The 18,514-nt window shown below is 38.6% G+C and overlaps 1 protein-coding gene across 1 annotated transcript in view; it reads left to right on the forward strand.

The window, feature by feature from the left end:
• Positions 1-18,514, forward strand: part of LOC122803364 (protein mab-21-like 3) — a 425,581-nt gene that overhangs the window by 114,897 nt on the left and 292,170 nt on the right. Inside the window, exon 2 of the mRNA XM_044072942.1 lies at positions 13,210-13,350. Coding sequence (XP_043928877.1) covers positions 13,210-13,350 — 141 coding nt within the window. The remainder of the gene's footprint in view (positions 1-13,209; positions 13,351-18,514) is intronic.

Consider the following 18,514-nt stretch of genomic DNA (forward strand, 5'->3'; position numbering starts at 1 on the left):
GTCATACCCCCTTTCAGCCGAGACCTGGGGAGAAAAGCTCCAAAAACATATTTAATGAGAGACAAACATACAGAGAGATTATAGCAGACAATATCCGAAGTATAATGACTACAAATTTAACACAGTGTAGGTATGTCAGACAATGTGTGTGTGCGTGCATGTGTGTGTGTGTGTGTGTGTGTGTGTGTGTGTGTGTGTGTGTGTGTGTGTGTGTGTGTGTGTGTGTGTGAAGGTTGGTGGGGAAGTGACTACTGATTAACCAGATGAGGAAGTATGGGGCAGACTTTTAAGTTAAGGAGATAAGTATGGATATTTTTCTTGAAGCTGCTTTGAGTTTGACATTGTATGACGGCAGATGGCATCTGATTCCAGAGTTTGGCCAAATTTCACAAATACAAGACTTCAACATGTACATTTGAGGTTATGTCCTTGTAGCAAGGTATTTGTCTTTAGAGCAAAGTGCTCTTGTGGGACAGTACCTCTTCATCAGTGAGATTAGGGAAGAACATTTGGTTCTTTAGTGGAGAATAGAATGGACTACCTCCAGTTTGGGTGTATTGAAGTTGAGTAGGAAATTCCATCCAGTTGTTTTTATGTAGAGCAATGCAGTGGTGAGTTCTGCTAGGGAAAATTGTTGCAAAGTAGTATTAAGGATAGTTTAGATTGGGGTAGCATAGAGCAGATTGGGTAGGTGGTAAACAGTGGCTGTATCCTTTTAAGCTTGTTCTGTGAGATAGGTTTTGATTCTGTATAAGGTACCTAGATTTTGATGATTTCTTATGACATTGGATATATGCATGTCACATTTTAATTTATTGTTCTGGGTAACTCTGAGGAGTTTGGAATTTGTGTCAATATCCGAATAATGTTGTCAGAAGATGTAATAGAAAAATGAGTATGTTTAACAGGTCTGGATCTAGTTTGGAAGAACAAGACTTTTGTCGTATAGCATTGAGTATTAGGCCATGTTGTTGTAGCCATTGTTTATCTGAGGAGTATGATTCCTAGATTTCGGCTTGCGGTTCATTAATTGATGGAGAATAGCATACAAGGGTGGGGTTGTCTTCATACTGAATAGGTAAGGAAGGACCATAATATCTGACAACTGTATTAAACAGTTATGGACCCAGTACAGAGCCTTGAGGGACACCTGTGTTAACAGGCAGAGAGGAAAAGAATGCTGTTTGCCATTTGACACATGTATTCTGTTACTTAGCTAGTTATGGAAACATCTGAAAAGTATTATTAGCAAGACTGAGAGTGGGGAGCTTAGAGAGTTGTTTAAAAAAAACAGACTGTGTTGAATGTCTTTGAGAGATCAAGAAAGGTGGAATAAACCAAAAGATTTTTATTGCGGTGTTGGCTGATGGTATTTACGAAAGATTCTAAGGCATTTATTGCTGTTGCTTTAACTATACAGAACAACATTCTTCAGCTCGGTGTGGAGAAGCACAGCTGTATATTCCAGGTATGTTCACCTGTGCTGTCATGCACTGTCTTTGTATTGAAGAACAGCTTTCATGTATGGGGGTGCAAAAATGAACACTCAAGGGAGACTAATATGTGTATTGGTGGTGCTAAAATATTGTTCAACTAAAATAGAAATGAGCCTAAGTATAATTTATTTTTATCCTTTATTGCCAGGGTCATTCCAGCTAGGACAGTAACCTGTTTTCAGGGAGATCTAAGGTGATATTCATACAACTAAGAGAAATTTGGCCAGGACATGAGGGAACCTGACTCTTTTTGATAAGTGCTATGGGAACTTTTACATTAGTCTGAGCTATTACCAACTCAGGAAGATGGAACCTCAGTTTAACATCTTATCCAAAGGACAGCACAGTCAGGAGTGCAGCATCCCCCTTATGCTACACCGCAGTGTTAGCACTGGAAATTAATTCATGTACTGGGGTGGGAATAGAACACACAGTCTTCTAATCTTCCAGCACCAAAGGCACACATGTTGTGCCTCTGATGCTAATCTTCTCTATAATAATTTTAGATGACCTAAGTATGAGCAGTCATTAGCAAGAAACACTTGGAGGATCCTGGTTAACAGAAAGATGTGCTTCAGGAAACAAATGCAGGACATTATTATTTCTCTGTATGAGCAGTTGTTAAGGCTACACCTGAGTATTGTGTACAGTCTGGAGACCTTCTTCCTGGAAGGACCTTGACAGCCTAGAAACCCTGCAGAAAATGATAACACTAATAGTACAGAGTCAGACCAGATCATAGGATCATACGAGGTTACTAGGCTAATAGCCCTACAGCTCTTACAAGCCTAGCCAAGTTCAGCACTTGTTCCCAAGAGTGCCCACTTAAAGCAGACACTAAAATCAGCACATATTGCCCCTATCCAAGAGGGACACAGGTGAAACCCCTGGGGTGAATTTCCGATTACACATCCAATTGTCCAAAGTGCACTTAAATAGGGTCAATGAGGGGTTCTGTTTAACATGAATTAAAAGCCTGCTCCAAAGGTGAGCCAACCTCGAGGAGACAAAACTGTCCCACCCGCAGGTTCTGTTGATGTCGCATACCACATTAAAGTCCTTAGAGCGAGTGACCCATGTACCATTTAGATGATCATCTAAAGGTGCTTATTATATTGAATCCCAAAGAAAGAATGGAAAAGGGAGTATGATAAAAACATTTAAGTGCTACAGATGAACTGGCAAAATCCAGGATTACATTTTTCAGAGGGAGGACATAATGAATGATGGGGCACAAATAGAAGATAGAGGGGGAACTGCTTAAGTTTAAACCTATATCTGGTTTACACAGTGAGGGCTGTGAATATAGAGATTTATTTTCTTGAACAACATTGTGGTATGCAGAACAGTATCAGAATTCAATCATCATCATCATCAACCTCCTTTTCCCATATTCTACATGGGGTTGGGGGGTTGTGTCAATCATCACCATCTTTCTTGATTCAATGCCACTCTCCTACCTTCTTCAACAGTCTCTTCTCACATAATCTGTCCATCTCTATGCCGGATGCCCTCATTTCCTCTTGCCTTCTTCCTGTCTGTTCCAAGTCTTCACCATATCGTCTTCAGCTTTTCTGCACATGCGGTAAAACCACCATAATCTGTTCTTTTTGACCTTCTCTGCTATTGGAACTACTTTGGTCTCTGCTCTTATGTCCTCATTTCTTCATCTGTCTCACAGTGTGCATCCTACCACCCATCTCAGGCACTCACCTCCATCACCTCTAGCTTTGTCAACTGCTCTGACTTTACTGCGCAGGTTTCTGTACCATACAGTAGTACTGGTCACACCATGTTTCCTACACCTCGCTTTTCAGCTTTTTTTGCCATTCTTCTGTCACACATAGGGTTGCCACACTTCCATTTTTTTTCTGGACTATCTGGAAATCAAACTGATTCTCCGGTAGTCCAGAAAACACTGTACAAACTCCGGTATTCTGTTTCAAAAAGGAAATAGACTATCGGAGTTTGTAAATCGGCTGATTTACTATGCTTTTTTTATAGAAAAGCATAGTAAATCAGCTGAAAGCAGGCAGCAGGAATGAAAAAAGAGGGTGTTCCTTGCCAAGTGATGTCATCGCGATGTCACAAAATGGGCGGAATGTGGGTAGGAGAGGGGGTGGGCAGGGTTACTGGTGACACGAGGGGTGTGGCTTTAGTCCGGTTTTCGCCACGAAGGAAGGTGGCAACCCTAGTCACACACTTCCCCTGAATCCTGTGCCAGTTGACTGCAGCCCCTTTGATTCTAGCTTTGACCTCCTCATTCCCACCATTCTCCTCATCTACCCCTCCAAGATACTTGGAGCTGTTATCCTGTTCCACTGCTTTCCCCTTCTGTTATCCTGTTCCACTACTTTCCCCTTCTGTTATCCTGTTCCACTGCTTTCCCCTTCTGTTATCCTGTTCCACTACTTTCCCCTTCTGTTATCCTGTTCCACTACTTTCCCTTCTATCGCAGTACTCAGCTTCTTCTTTTTTCCCCCATTTGCTGCCATTACAACTGTCTTATCTGTACTCAGTTTCATACCACGAGCCTTCAGTTTTACATTCCATTCCCCTATCCATTGCTGAAGTTCTTGCTCTGATTCTGCCTGTAATACCACATCATCTACATGCTGCAACTTTGTTGATCTCTCCTCAACAACTTGTTTACTGATGTAGTCTACCACCAGTATAAACAGCAGTGGACTCGCTGCTGAACCCAAATGAACACCCACTTACATTGGAAACCCATCTGTGAATTTGAACACTGTTTGTACTTGAGTTATTGAGTCCTTGTACCTAGCCTGCTCTAATTCTAAGAATGGTTCTGGGACTTCGAACCACCTCAAGACTGCCTAAATCAGCTTTCTTGAGACCTTGTCATGTGCTTTTTCCAAGTCTAGGAATGCCCAGTTGGACTCTTTCTTTAACTCTAGCTTCTTCTCAACTGTCTGTAGACATTAGGGCAGTTGTGCTGCATTCTGATCTGAATCTGAACTGCTAATCTCCCATCTTACTTTCTACTACTTTGCGTAATCGTTCATCAGTCACTCTCTCCAGAACTTTCATACAGTGTGACAGGAGTTTGATACCTCTGTATGGCCCATAGTCGTAGATGTCTCCTTTGTTCTTGTACACTGGCAGTAGCATGCTTATTCTCCAGTCATCTGGGATATGTCTTGTCTTCATAATTCTATGAGTGGCCTCAGGAGCTATTTCTCCCCTGTCTCATGCACCATCTTTATCATATCTGCTGTGAACTCATCTGAACCTGCTGCTTTCCCCGACTTCATTTTCTTTAGTGCTGTTCTTTCTTCTTCTTGGGTGGGCTCGTCCTCTTCTTTCATCGTGGGCTTTGTCTGGGGCAGTACAGCCTCTGTGGTGTATTCCTCATTCAGAATCTGCTGAAAGTACTCCTTCCATCTGCCTTTCAGTTCTGCTGGACTGGTGAGCAGGTTATTACTGACACCCCTTAAGAAGGGTGCCTGACTATCTTCTTTATCTTTCAGTCTTTGCCTTACAAGCTGATACAGTTTCTTTGTGTCATCTGCTGAGCCCCTTTCCTGAAGATGGTAGACTGCTTCTGATGCCTTGTTCTTTGCTATTGCAACTCCTGTCTCACCTTCTTTGTTAGCTAACCAGTATTCCTTCCTAGCCTGGTCCATCTTTTTTATCTCCCACTTTTTCCTTGCATTCTTTCTTTCCTTTGATGACTTTCTGGAATTCTGCATTCCACCACCACCAGCTTTCCTTATGTAACTTATTTCCATACCTGGCGAGGTGCTGCCATTCTTGTTCAACTGTACCTATTTCCTATTTTTCCTGAGATGATAGAGCTCTCTGTATTTCCTTGAACTCTTATTTTTTTTTCTCCAGTCATTCCAGGTCTTCAGCCTAGTCTCAGTTGTCTTTAAAGCCTTCTCTGACCACTGCTTGCAGGCGATTGCAGCAACCAGTTGTTTATGCTGTGGGCTGATTGTTTCACTGGGGATGATTTGCTGATTCTACCCTAGTGTCTTTTCCTTACTAGGACGAAGTCTATCTGACTTGTATGTTGGCTTCTCTTGTATGATATCTTGTGACTGTTTCGCTTGCTGAACCATGTGTTGGCCACTGTCAAACCATTTGCCAGACGGAAGTCTAGAATGGCCTCTCCTTCTTTATTCATTTAGCCCCACCTGTGTGGATCAAGGCAGTCCTCATATCCTGCTCTTTTAGTCCCAATATGTGCATTCAGGTCACCCATTATCAACAAATTCATATTGTCCTGCTTTAGCTAGTTGGTCTTGGAAATGCTGTCTGAACGCACTCTTTTCTTAAGTATCACAACCCTGCTGTGGGACATAGACTGAGATAATAAATAATGACCTATTCTTACCCTTCATTCTGATTGCTATGTGTCTGTCACTAATCTGATGAAATCCCTCACTGTCTTCTAAAGCCTCTCTCTCTCTCTTACCACAGTTGTCACACCATTTCTAGTTTGTCCTTTTCCTGTAAGTTAGGCTCTGACCACCAACCCAAGTGACTTTGCTGTAGTACCCTTCCACGTTGTCTTCTGGGTAAGTAAGATGTCCAGCCTCTTCCTTAACATACACTTATATGCTGCTTCCTATCAGCAAACCTACATTGAGTGTAGTAATTCTTAGGTCATGCTTATAAGTTTTACATCCAGCTTTTGCTCAAGAGAGCTCTTCCAGATAGCCCAAGGAGGGCAAGACCAGCCATAGCATATTGTCCCAGGGCTGCTGAGCTTTATGGTGGGAACACACTGGCCAATAGGGGCACATACACCCCTCTCACCATTAGCATGAATCCCTGGTGTAGGTCAGAGTGGGCCTTTTCCTCAACCCACTTATCACTGGCAAATACCCGTGCCCATTTTAGTGACATTAGTCAACATGAAGGAATCACCAAGAGCCAATTTTTACACAAATGAGTAGCGAGCCATGATGCAATGAACAGTCTGTGATCCATGTTCTCCTATTTTGAAGGTACTGTGCACCATAGTAGATATTAAGGGCAGTTGGCCTATACAACTCTTTGTCCTAGGGGACACCATCTCGAGTTTGTGCTCCATTCTTTGGCGTGGAAACAATTAGCATGTTTTTTCTGGGGGGGGGGGATAACCCCACAGAGGCCAAGGGAGAATATGAAAACTTCATACAGGTATTTGCTGGAGGTCAAACTTGAACCTTGTACCTTGTATATGGGAGGCAAAGACCTTAAATGTTATACCAAATGATCTCTTCAATACAACATGTAAAACATTGTAACAGGTTGCAGGAAGAAACAGCATTTTGTCAGGCAGTCCTAACAAAATTTGAACACATATGTTTTTCTTCTATAGAGGCTGTTGTATGCATAGAGCACTGTTCCTCATGAAGAGATAGAACTAAAACAGTGAAACAACTAGAGTAGTCTACATTATGTCATAGGACAGCCTAAAAGCAGTTTTAGTGATGATACAAGGAAAGCAGGATATTGTTTGGACTGGAATTACATCTCGTCCCTTATGCCAGGTAATGACCAGAATAAGTTGTACACTTGTTCCTTACTTACCATTTGAGTCTATATTTCTAGGCAATCAGTGGATATGTCTTTCTGCAGGACCTACAATGAAGAAATAAGTCTCGTTTAATTGATATGTGATTATTTTAACCCAAAGCATCTAGAACCTTGGGAAGTCACTAGTTTAAACCTAAACAATCACAAGGTTGCAAAACACTAAAAGCATTTTTGAGGGGGTCAGGCTCACCTGCAACCCACTTGGCTTGGACAACATAATTATGGCTTGGACAACATAATTATTTGCATATAATGCTCACTATTTAAATCACCACCAAAAGGAATAAACCAGAATCCACAAGGTATACTTTAGCGTTCGTTTTTTAATAAAAACTTCTTCAGAATGACATACATGATAACTGACCCTCCTTTTATACACTCCCACAAACCTTTTGCTCCAATGACTTACAAACAATAAATTAATTAATCAATTAATGACATCATAGTAATTAAATTTAAAAGTAATATTACATGGATACGAAATCAAAGACAACAACCATAAAAATATTGACCATGTAAATACAACTCTAAAAATGGCCACAAATGATATCATATATTTGTAAAAATATATGTATATGTTCTTAATTATAAATAGCCTTCTGCTTTTAATCTTAATATAGAGCTGATAGAAATATTGCTGTTTAAACCTGGTTCTTGTGTTGCATTGGTCCTCAACTGGCACCTAAGTTCCTTAGCCTCTAAGTAGTCATTAAGGGGTCCACCTCTTTCACCTAGTGAAACTTGCTCTATAATGCAAAACTTGAAATAGTGTCCTTCATTATTTTTAATATGCAAAGCCAGGACATTTTTAATGTCTTGTTTTTTGATGTCATAATGATGTTGATATATTCTACTTCTAAATGCATTAATCGTCTTTCCTATATAAAAACTGGGGCACTGAGAACACTTTGCCAAATAGACAACTACCTTACTATTACAAGAATATTTTTTCTTATATATAAATTTCCCATATTTTGGAATATCGATCTCAGTTCCCTCTATAATATGTTGACATTGCATACAAAAACCACATTTAAACATGCCTTTCTTTCCATAATATCCATCATGTGACCTCTCTATCATATTTTTCAAAGTTGTGTCTTTTTTATATACAATATTAGGCACCTTTCCCACTATATCTGTATATTCCTTATTGATATTAAATACATTCCAATTATGTTGTATAATTTGTCTGATGTCTATAAACTGCTTGTTGTATTTAAAAATTGCAGCTTTGTTAAAGGTTTTGGATTCTGTACCCCCCCCCCCACTTGGGTAAACAGTTTCAGTACCCTTACCTAATAATGAAAAAAAGTGCCCATTATTCCTTTTAATAACTACTTCTTGTAATATTATTTCTACAAAATATGAGGGATAGCCTCTCTTTGCTAACATATCAGTAAGAATGTTGATTTGGTCAAGAAATTCCCAATGATTTGATATCATCCTAGCTAGTCTTACCCCTTGTCCTTTTACTAGGGCCTTCTTCTGATGTATAGGATGAAAACTTTCAAAATGCAGCAGTGTATTTGAGTATGTGGGTTTTCTAAATGTGGTCGTCTCAAAACATTTACCCAAGTTGGTTTTACTAATATTGATATCTAAATAGTCTATTTTATCGAGTGAAGTAACATGTGAAAATTCTAAGAAATCTGCACTTTCATCGATAAATGCCAAAAATTGTTTAAGTGTATCTTCACTGTTGTTCCATAAAATAATTATATCATCTAAATAACAGCCATAATAGGTCCAATATTTTGCAAAGGGACTATTAAATATATGTTCCACTTCCCAAAATGCCAAAACAATATTGGCAAAAATAGGGGCACATATAGCCCCCATGGCTACTCCCTTGCACTGTTTAAAAAACTGCTCTTTGAAAACTATAATGTTAGTTTCCAGAATTAATTCCATCAAACTTCTGATTGTTAGAATACGATTGTGTGTAAGTGTAGTAGATTGGCACAAAAATGAGTAAAACCATTCAATGCCAATATTGTGTGGAATTACTGAAAACAGATCTTTTACGTCTATTGTTACAAAAATCAATGCTTCATTATACATTTTTCTATTTATTTTCCTTAATAAATCCCAAGAATCTTTCACAATCCAATTACAATCAGAAAGAGTATTCTTAAGTTGTGTGTGTATAAATTTAGCAATAAAGTATGTTTTCAATGCTTTGGCATCAACAATGGGTCTTAGGGGGGGATTTTCTAAATCTTTATGAATTTTTGGAATTCCAAAAATTGTGGGTATTTTTGGGTGTTTCACATCCATGTATGAATGCTCCTCTAAAGAAATTTGTCTATTCATGAGAAGTTATCCTAATAGTATATCCACTTTTCTATATATAATATTCTTCTCGTTGAGACTAATTTGACAATATGTCTCAGAATGTAAAACACCAAATATTTTATCAATATATGAATTCTTATTCATAATGACCAACCCACCCTCCTTGTCCGGTTTCATAATTCTTAATTCATTGTTGTTACACAAATTCTGTACTAACTCTCTCTCCTTTGAACTCAGATTATTTTCTGTTTTGTCAAGGCTATGGATGTTATTCTTTTTATTTTTAAATTTCTCCCTAAGGTCATATTCACATAATTTTTTGAACGTCTGTACTACAGGACAAAGGGGTGGATTAAATACACTTGGCCTTTTGTTCAAATGTGTGTTACTACTGTCTTGAGGGCTGTCTTTAAAACAAAACTGAAAATTTAGTTTTCTTGTGTATAACTTTAAACCAATTAAGATGTCATCTAATACTGCTCTATTACTTGGGACAAAGGATAAACCTTTGTCAAACACATCTGCAATGTCATTATCAAATGTGATATCACTGTAGTTGTACACCTTAAAATCATCACTTTTGTTACAAACAATTTGAACAGAACTATTTTCAACACTATAATCATAAGCCACATCAAACACATCTAAATAACGCATTAATGTATTCTCCCTCTCCCCCTGTAGTTGTAATTGTAGTAATTCATACCCCCTCTCTGGTTCCTCAGTCGCTCTGACCTCCTCAGAGGGGGAATTCTAAAGGGTCGAGAATAGTCTCCTCTTCACCATCAAATTCAAAGTTAACAACTTCTGTGTCATTGTTACCACTGTTACCATAATAATTTTTAACCTTGGATTGGCTTCTAGGTGGGGGCGGGTATGCTCTATGTTGTGCATACTCCTTTTCATCTCTTTTAAGCTTCTCCTCTTTTTTATCTTTCAACTCAGCAATGTATAAATCAATACAGTACAGTAGTAGTAGTACAGACGCTCAAAAAATTATGTGAATATGACATTAGGGAGAAATTTAAAAATAAAAAGAATAACACCCGTAGCCTTGACAAAACAGAAAATAATCTGAGTTCAAAGGAGAGAGAGTTAGTACAGAATTTGTGTAACAACAATGAATTAAGAATTATGAAACCGGACAAGGGGGGTGGGTTGGTCATTATGAATAAGAATTCATATATTGATAAAATATTTGGTGTTTTACATTCTGAGACATATTGTCAAATTAGTCTCAACGAGAGGAATATTATATATAGAAAAGTGGATATACTATTAGGAGAACTTCTTATGAATAGACAATTTTTTTTAGAGGAGCATTCATACATGGATGTGAAACACCCAAAAATACCCACAATTTTTGGAATTCCAAAAATTCATAAAGATTTAGAAAATCCCCCCCCTAAGACCCATTGTTGATGCCAAAGCATCGAAAACATACTTTGTTGCTAAATTTATAGACACACGACTTAGGAATACTCTTTCTGATTGTAATTGGATTGTGAAAGATTCTTGGGATTTATTAAGGAAAATAAATAGAAAAATGTATAATGAAGCATTGATTTTTGTAACAATAGACGTAAAAGATCTGTTTTCAGTAATTCCACACAATATTGGCATTGAATGGTTTTACTCATTTTTGTGCCAATATACTACACTTACACACAATCGTATTCTAACAATCAGAAGTTTGATGGAATTAATTCTGGAAACTAACATTATAGTTTTCGAAGAGCAGTTTTTTAAACGGTGCAAGGGAGTAGCCATGGGGGCTATATGTGCCCCTATTTTTGCCAATATTGTTTTGGCATTTTGGGAAGTGGAACATATATTTAATAGTCCCTTTGCAAAATATTGGACCTATTATGGCCGTTATTTAGATTATATAATTATTTTATGGAACAACAGTGAAGATACACTTAATTTTTGGCATTTATCGATGAAAGTAGAGATTTCTTAGAATTTTCACATGTTACTTCACTCGATAAAATAGACTATTTAGATATCACTATTAGTAAAAACAACTTGGGTAAATGTTTTGAGACGACCATATTTAGAAAACCCACATACTCGAATACACTGCTGCATTTTGAAAGTTTTCATCCTATACATCAAAAGAAGGCCCTAGTAAAAGGACAAGGGGTAAGACTAGCTAGGATGATATCAAATCATTGGGAATTTCTTGACCAAATCAACATTCTTACTGATATGTTAGCAAAGAGAGGCTATCCCTCAGATTTTGTAGAAAAAATATTACAAGAAGTAGTTATTAAGAGGAATAATGGGCACTTTTTTTCATTATTAGGTAAGGGTACTGAAACTGTTTACCCAAGTGGGGGGGGGTACAGAATCCAAAACCTTTAACAAAGCTGCAATTTTTAAATACAACAAGCAGTTTATAGACATCAGACAAATTATACAACATAATTGGAATGTATTTAATATCAATAAGGAATATACAGATGTAGTGGGAAAGGTGCCTAATATTGTATATAAAAAAGACAACTTTGAAAAATATGATAGAGAGGTCACATGACAGATATTATGGAAAGAAAGGCATGTTTAAATGTGGTTTTTGTATGCAATGTCAACATATTATAGAGGGAAGTGAGATCGATATTCCAAAATATGAAAAATGTATATATAAGAAAAAATATTCCTGTAATAGTAAGGTAGTTGTCTATTTGGCAAAGTGTTCTCAATGCCCCAGTTTTTATATAGGAAAGACGATTAATGCATTTAGAAGTAGAATATATCAACATCATTATGACATCAAAAAACAAGACATTAAAAGTGTCCTGGCTTTGCATATTAAAAATAATGAAGGACACTATTTCAAGTTTTGCATTATAGAGCAAGTTTCACTAGGTGAAAGAGGTGGACCCCTTAATGACTACTTAGAGGCTAAGGAACTTAGGTGGCAGTTGAGGACCAATGCAACACAAGAACCAGGTTTAAACAGCAATATTTCTATCAGCTCTATATTAAGATTAAAAGCAGAAGGCTATTTATAATTAAGAACATATACATATATTTTTACAAATATATGATGTCATTTGTGGCCATTTTTAGAGTTGTATTTACATGGTCAATATTTTTATTGTTGTTGTCTTTGATTTCGTATCCATGTAATATTACTTTTAAATTTAATTACTATGATGTCATTAATTGATTAATTAATTTATTGTTTGTAAGTCATTGGAGCAAAAGGTTTGTGGGAGTGTATAAAAGGAGGGTCAGTTATCATGTATGTCATTCTGAAGAAGTTTTTATTAAAAAACGAAAGCGCTAAAGTATACTTTGTGGATTCTGGTTTATTCCTTCTGGTGGTGATTTAAAGGTTTGTGTGCTTTTGAGATTACATGATGCTCACTACTGTGTGTCCTGTTGTTTTCATGCAAAATACTGATCTGCCTCTTTTGCAGTCAGTGTTGTTTAAATTATTATTTATTTCAAATATAGTGGATCTCAACGTCATTTTTCAGAGTTATCAACATATTAACTCCAGGCAAGCTTTCCTGAAAGTCATCTGTGTATAATTGTCTTCCATTTACATGTAATTTTCACTGACAGATATACAACATTTAATTATTATTGTCTAATGTATGAAACATGAAAAGATGTTAAATCAAACTCATTTTCTAATCATATAGAGTGTCAGTAAGAGAATAACAGGATGGGAAGATTTTATTTTCATTTTTCACACAATGTTAATTCATTGTGACAAATAACATAATTAGATTTGTTCAGATTACTCTTATGTTGTTCTGTTCAGCAATTATCAGGAACAAATGACGCATGTTCATAAGTCATATTTCAAATTCATATGCACTGTCATTTGTTAACTTGAAATGTTTTTCAGGTGGCTATTCGTTGTCAGCAGGTCTCAAAGGTGGTGGAAGAGATTAGAGACATTTTCCAGGCTCTCACATTAGATGTCAGTTCCAAAGATTCACGTTTTCAACCGATATTAAGCTGCTCATACAACACTGACAGCATTAAGGTACATTGTGACTTTATTGGCACTAAGTTACAGCATGAAACACAACATACTGGTTTAAAATTTCAATTCCATTTGTACAGTGTGTGTGTGTGTGTGTGTGTGTATATATATACACATTTGATATAGTGCGCTCTATGTAAAAAAAAATCTAACTGGTGGAATGAATAAACTATATGTGTGTATGTGTATTGTATACACATTGTGATATTGTATGTTATATGTGAAAAAGAGTCATTGCTGATGCAAGACATTAAGTCTACATGCATGTGTGCTCACGCATGCTTGTGTGTTTGTGTGTGTGTGTGCACGCGCACGCATGTGCGTGTGCATGTACACATCTGATATAGTACGCCGTATGTAAAAAAAAAAAGCCATTGGCAGAATGAATAGACTGTGCGCGCGTGTGTGTGTGTGTGTGTGTGTGTGTGTGCGCGCGTGTGTATGTTATTGTAGTTGGAAAATGAGTCAGAAGCGTAGTTGGTGCAGCAAACACATTACATGTTTGTACATGTGTGTGTATCTGCATTTTATTTTATTTTTCATAACAAGCAATGAAAACAGTGGAATTATTAATACTAGTGGTGATGAAGCTAATTTCTTTATGACAACTGATAGAGCAGGTATTACTGAATTAGAAGTTGAAGATTCTTCAGATCTGACATTTGTGCAGGCACTGAGACCTGGTTTAAGGCTGCAGACAGCATCCCAGCTATACCAGGTTACATTTCCTTCCACATGTTCAGACCACAAACTGAAGGCATGAGAACTAAAGGAGGTGGTGTATTAATATACAGTAAAGATAAATACACCTCTAGATTGGTTAAACAGCATGACTCCCTTGAATTACTTCAGGTGCAATTGACTGTAGGTAAGACCCGTCTTCAGGTCTTTGCCAGCTATAAGACCCCCTCCATGAATCAGGACATCCACTCAGCCTACTTGGATGTACTTGAGTCAATCAAAATACAACCAAACACCCGAGTTGGGTGACTTTAATTACCTGTCCATAGACTGGGTAAATTATACGTGTTCTAACTCACTTGCCTAAAGTTTCCTGGACTTTGTTTGCTCCAATGCCCTGGACCAGCTGGTTGACACACCCACAAGGGGCTCAAACATCCTGGACATGGTGCTCCCAACATGGAGGACTGCTGCACCACCCCCATTGTGTGGTCATCCCTGGTGTGATCTGACTGCAAATCAGTCTCGCTAGAAGTAACCATAATACAAGACCCTCCCTTAGCAACAACTTTTGTAAAAAACTTCTCCAAGGCCAATTACAACATCTTACGTGATGGCATAAATAACTTCATAGCCCCTCTCCCCACTGATGGAACAGACACCTATGCTGAGTTATACATCAATGCCTTATACAAGCACCTATACAATTGTATTAACTCTGCTGTACCCGATAGAACCAAAACAAGATATTCAAGTAAAAACAAACCTGTCTGGTGGACAAATGCCATTAATAGACTATAAAATAGGAGAAAGAAATTTCTGCCTAAGAGTAGGAAGGAATGGTCTCAAAACTAGAAATACTCCATCCTCAACTTAAACAAGCAAGTAAGACTCCTAGTGAAGTCCTCCAGTGCTAACTCAAATCCAAATTAGCTTCCCTAAATAAGGATAACCACAAGGCATTCTTTAGTTACATCCATAAGCTCAAAGGTAAAGCCCAGAGTTGCGCTGAACTTGTAGTTAATGGTACTAAATATATAGAACCTCTGGATAAAGCAAACCTGCTGGCTGACAGGTTCAGTGAAAACTTCCCTCCCCTGTTCCCACCACATATACTCCAAAGCATCCCTAACACCTGTCCACCACCTAGTATCTTCGAGGAACAGATCTTAAATGGCCTCTCCAATGCAAAAAACACAGCCTCTATGGGACTAGGCAATGTCCCGAGCTGTGTTCTACATGACCTAAAACAGGAATTAGCACAACCATTGAACATGTTTTTCAATCACACCCTAAACACTGGCTTTGTCCCAGCAGAATGGAAAACAGTTACCGTCATCCCTTTGCACAAAGAGGGTGCATCTGTGGACCCCAAGAACTATAGAACCATTAGTCTGACCAGCGTTATCTGCAAGGCCATGGCATGAATCATTATGGACCTTATTAACAAAGATATAGGAAATCTCCAAATGCTCGACCTCACCCAGTTTGGCTTTGTCAAGGGGGTATCATACCTGTTAAATATGGTGAACTTCTTTGAGGCAGTCACCAAAGCCCTAGACAAGGGCAAATCTATGCATTCGGCCTACATAGACTTGGCCAAGGCCTTTGACACAATCCCCCACTCAGGCATCATTGATAAACTCACCCAGCTGTGTATTAACCCATATATTGTCAGGTGGGTTGCAAACTGGCTCACTGATAGAACTCATATGGTCAAAATAGGGGACTTCACCTCCTTCAGCAGACCCATAACTAGTGGTGTTCCACAGGGATTAGTTCTGGGACTCTACTGTTCAGAATCTACTTCTCTGAAGTACAGGCTAAAACTAAAAGACTGTGCTCTAACAAAGTTTGCTGATGACTACAAACTGGGAACAATCATGGAAACCCCTAGCGATGTCAAGATCCTGCAGGAAGGTCTTACACAGACTCATGACTGGTGTCAAAGTCATGATCTTAAACTTAATGCAAAAGAATGCATTATCATCCTCTTTGGCAAGGGTGATGTTCCTGCAAACTACCACATCAATAGCAATAGCCTAAGCACACAACTAGTCAGTGGTGAGAGAGCTGGGCACACAGGGTGACGGCAATCTTAACTTTGATCACCATGTCTCCACAGTGGTAAGAAGGTCATTTTATATTGCTCATCTCATAAGTAAGGCCATTGCCCCCCCCCCCCAAAAAGAAGTTATACCCCCCTGTACTCTTTCCTCATCAGGCCAATCATGGAGTACAACGCTCCCTTTGGTATGTTCCTTTCCAAACATCAGCAATTGGAGAGACCACAAAGGTTCCTTACAAAGAAAATTCAGGGTCTTCAAGATCTGTCTTATGCAGACAGACTGAAACTGTCATTTTACTCTGTGCCCTGCATATAAAGCAACTTCTGACCCAGCTCTAATGGAAATGCTGCACATTTTCAAATCAAATGGCACACGGGTCTCTTGCTCAAAGGATCTTAACCTGGTATGTGACATCAACAGAGCTTGCTGGAGAGAGATTTTGTCTCACAGAGGTTGCCCTACCTTTGGAACAAGCTTCCTATTCATGTTAAACAAAGCCCCATTGGCCCTATTTGAGAGTAATTTGGATGATTATATGGGTAACCAGAAATTCACCCTGGGGTGTTCCACCTGTGTCCCTCCTGGACAGGGGCAATAGGTGCTGATTTTAACATCTGCTTGAGCCAGACACCCTTGGGAACATGGGTTGGCTAGGCTTGTAAGGGCCTGGAGGCTGTTACCCTAGTAACCTCTTATGATCCTATGTGTGTGCGTCTGCTTCTGTGTGTGTGTGCCTGCATGCTTGCACATTAGATATAGTGTGCTGTATGTAAAAAAGTAATTGGCGGAATTAATAATGTGAGTGTTTGTGTATTGCATGCACATCATGATATTGTATTCTGTATATGTAAAAGTCAATGATGTTGCAAAGGCATTACATGAGCGTGCATGTGTGCATTTACAGATGCATTTGTCTGTGTGTGTGTGTGTGTGTGTGTGTGTGTGTGTGTGTGTGTATGTGTGTGTAGTGAATGAAAAAAATGATGAACTGTTTTAAATTTTAACTAAATTCACTTTTATCAGTTTGTGAAATGTCCCTTCCCACCCACTGTCCCAAGACGTCTGGCATAACACTTTCTATAACTATGAAATGTGGGTATAAAAATGTAATTTGGTTATACATATCCCTTTAGGTATTTGCCAGCACTGCATTGTAGTATTTATGGAAGACGTTTTTTTTTTTAAATTCTGTGTGCTGCCTCTGTCTGGCCCATAGTGCTGCAGCTTAACAAAGTAAAGTTGAAAGAATACAGCAATACTACGCACTTTGCTGAAGTAAATGCATTCAGACCATGTAGGAAAAGGTTTAATGCTTCAGTTACCTGGACAACAATGGGATATTCAAGCAGATTGCTCAACCTGCTGTCTCTTTTAGCCCCTGTTAGTTGATACAGCCTCTAAAAATCAGAACCACAGCTTTATAAAGTAATCCATTCAACTGTTTTACCTCTTAGGCTTACTACCTTTTCATACTGTTTTACTTTCACTTTGAAAACCAAGTTGAAAATCCTCTAGCTGGCTCTTAAATGATGATGTCACATCTGTCAGAGCTCTTGCTGTATTTACAGGGACGTTTCCTCCCCCAAAGTTATGTAAGTGCTGCCGGGTTTGCATGCTCTGTAGAAGAGCCAGTGGACCTCCCAAATTGTGATGTCAGAGCTGCATTACCCAGCCCACTCTTAACCTAATAAAAACTAGCTGGTGCTATGTGGAACTACTTTTTATTGTAAGTGTATTCTGTTGAGTGCATTCGTTGGAGGGATTTCTGGAAAGATTGGATTGCCTGCATCTTCTCCTGTATTTTTGTACTTCATTGGTAAGGTAACTCTTAAGACCTCCTGTTTGTATGCATTTCTAGCCACGAAATTTAGGGATCCTGAGTTTCTCAGTGCATAGTGATATAAGTTCATGCTTATGAGGTTACCTACCACGTGCATCAATATTATATGCTGCTGCTGACTTTTTATAGCTTAGCCTAGTTCTTTTGTGTTTGTTTGCTGCTGCTGGGTTATATTGTTGATTATTTGTTACTGCTGCTGCTTGGTTCTGTTTTGTATCTAATGCTGGCGTCTTCCTTCTCAAATTGGCATGTGTTTGTGTGTGTGAATGCTGCCTGCTGGTTTCCCATGTCCCATGCAAGCAAGGGGGAAGTGTGTGTGTGTGTGTGTGTGTGTGTGTGTAAATGCAAGCAAGGGCGAAGTGTGTGTGTGTGTGTGTGTGTGTGTGTGTGTGTGTGTGTGTGAATGCAAGCAAGGGGCAAATGTGTGTGTGTGTGTGTGTGTGAATGAATGCAAGCAAGGGGCAAGTGTGTGTGTGTGTGTGTGTGTGTGTGTGAATGAATGCAAGCAAGGGGCAAGTGTGTGTATGTGTGTGTGTGTGTGTATGAAAGCACAGGGCAAGTGTGTGTGTGTATG

Source organism: Protopterus annectens, chromosome 5.part1 (assembly GCF_019279795.1).
Source record: "Protopterus annectens isolate FY-2018-M chromosome 5.part1, PAN1.0, whole genome shotgun sequence".
NCBI classification, from domain to species: Eukaryota; Metazoa; Chordata; order Ceratodontiformes; family Protopteridae; genus Protopterus; species Protopterus annectens.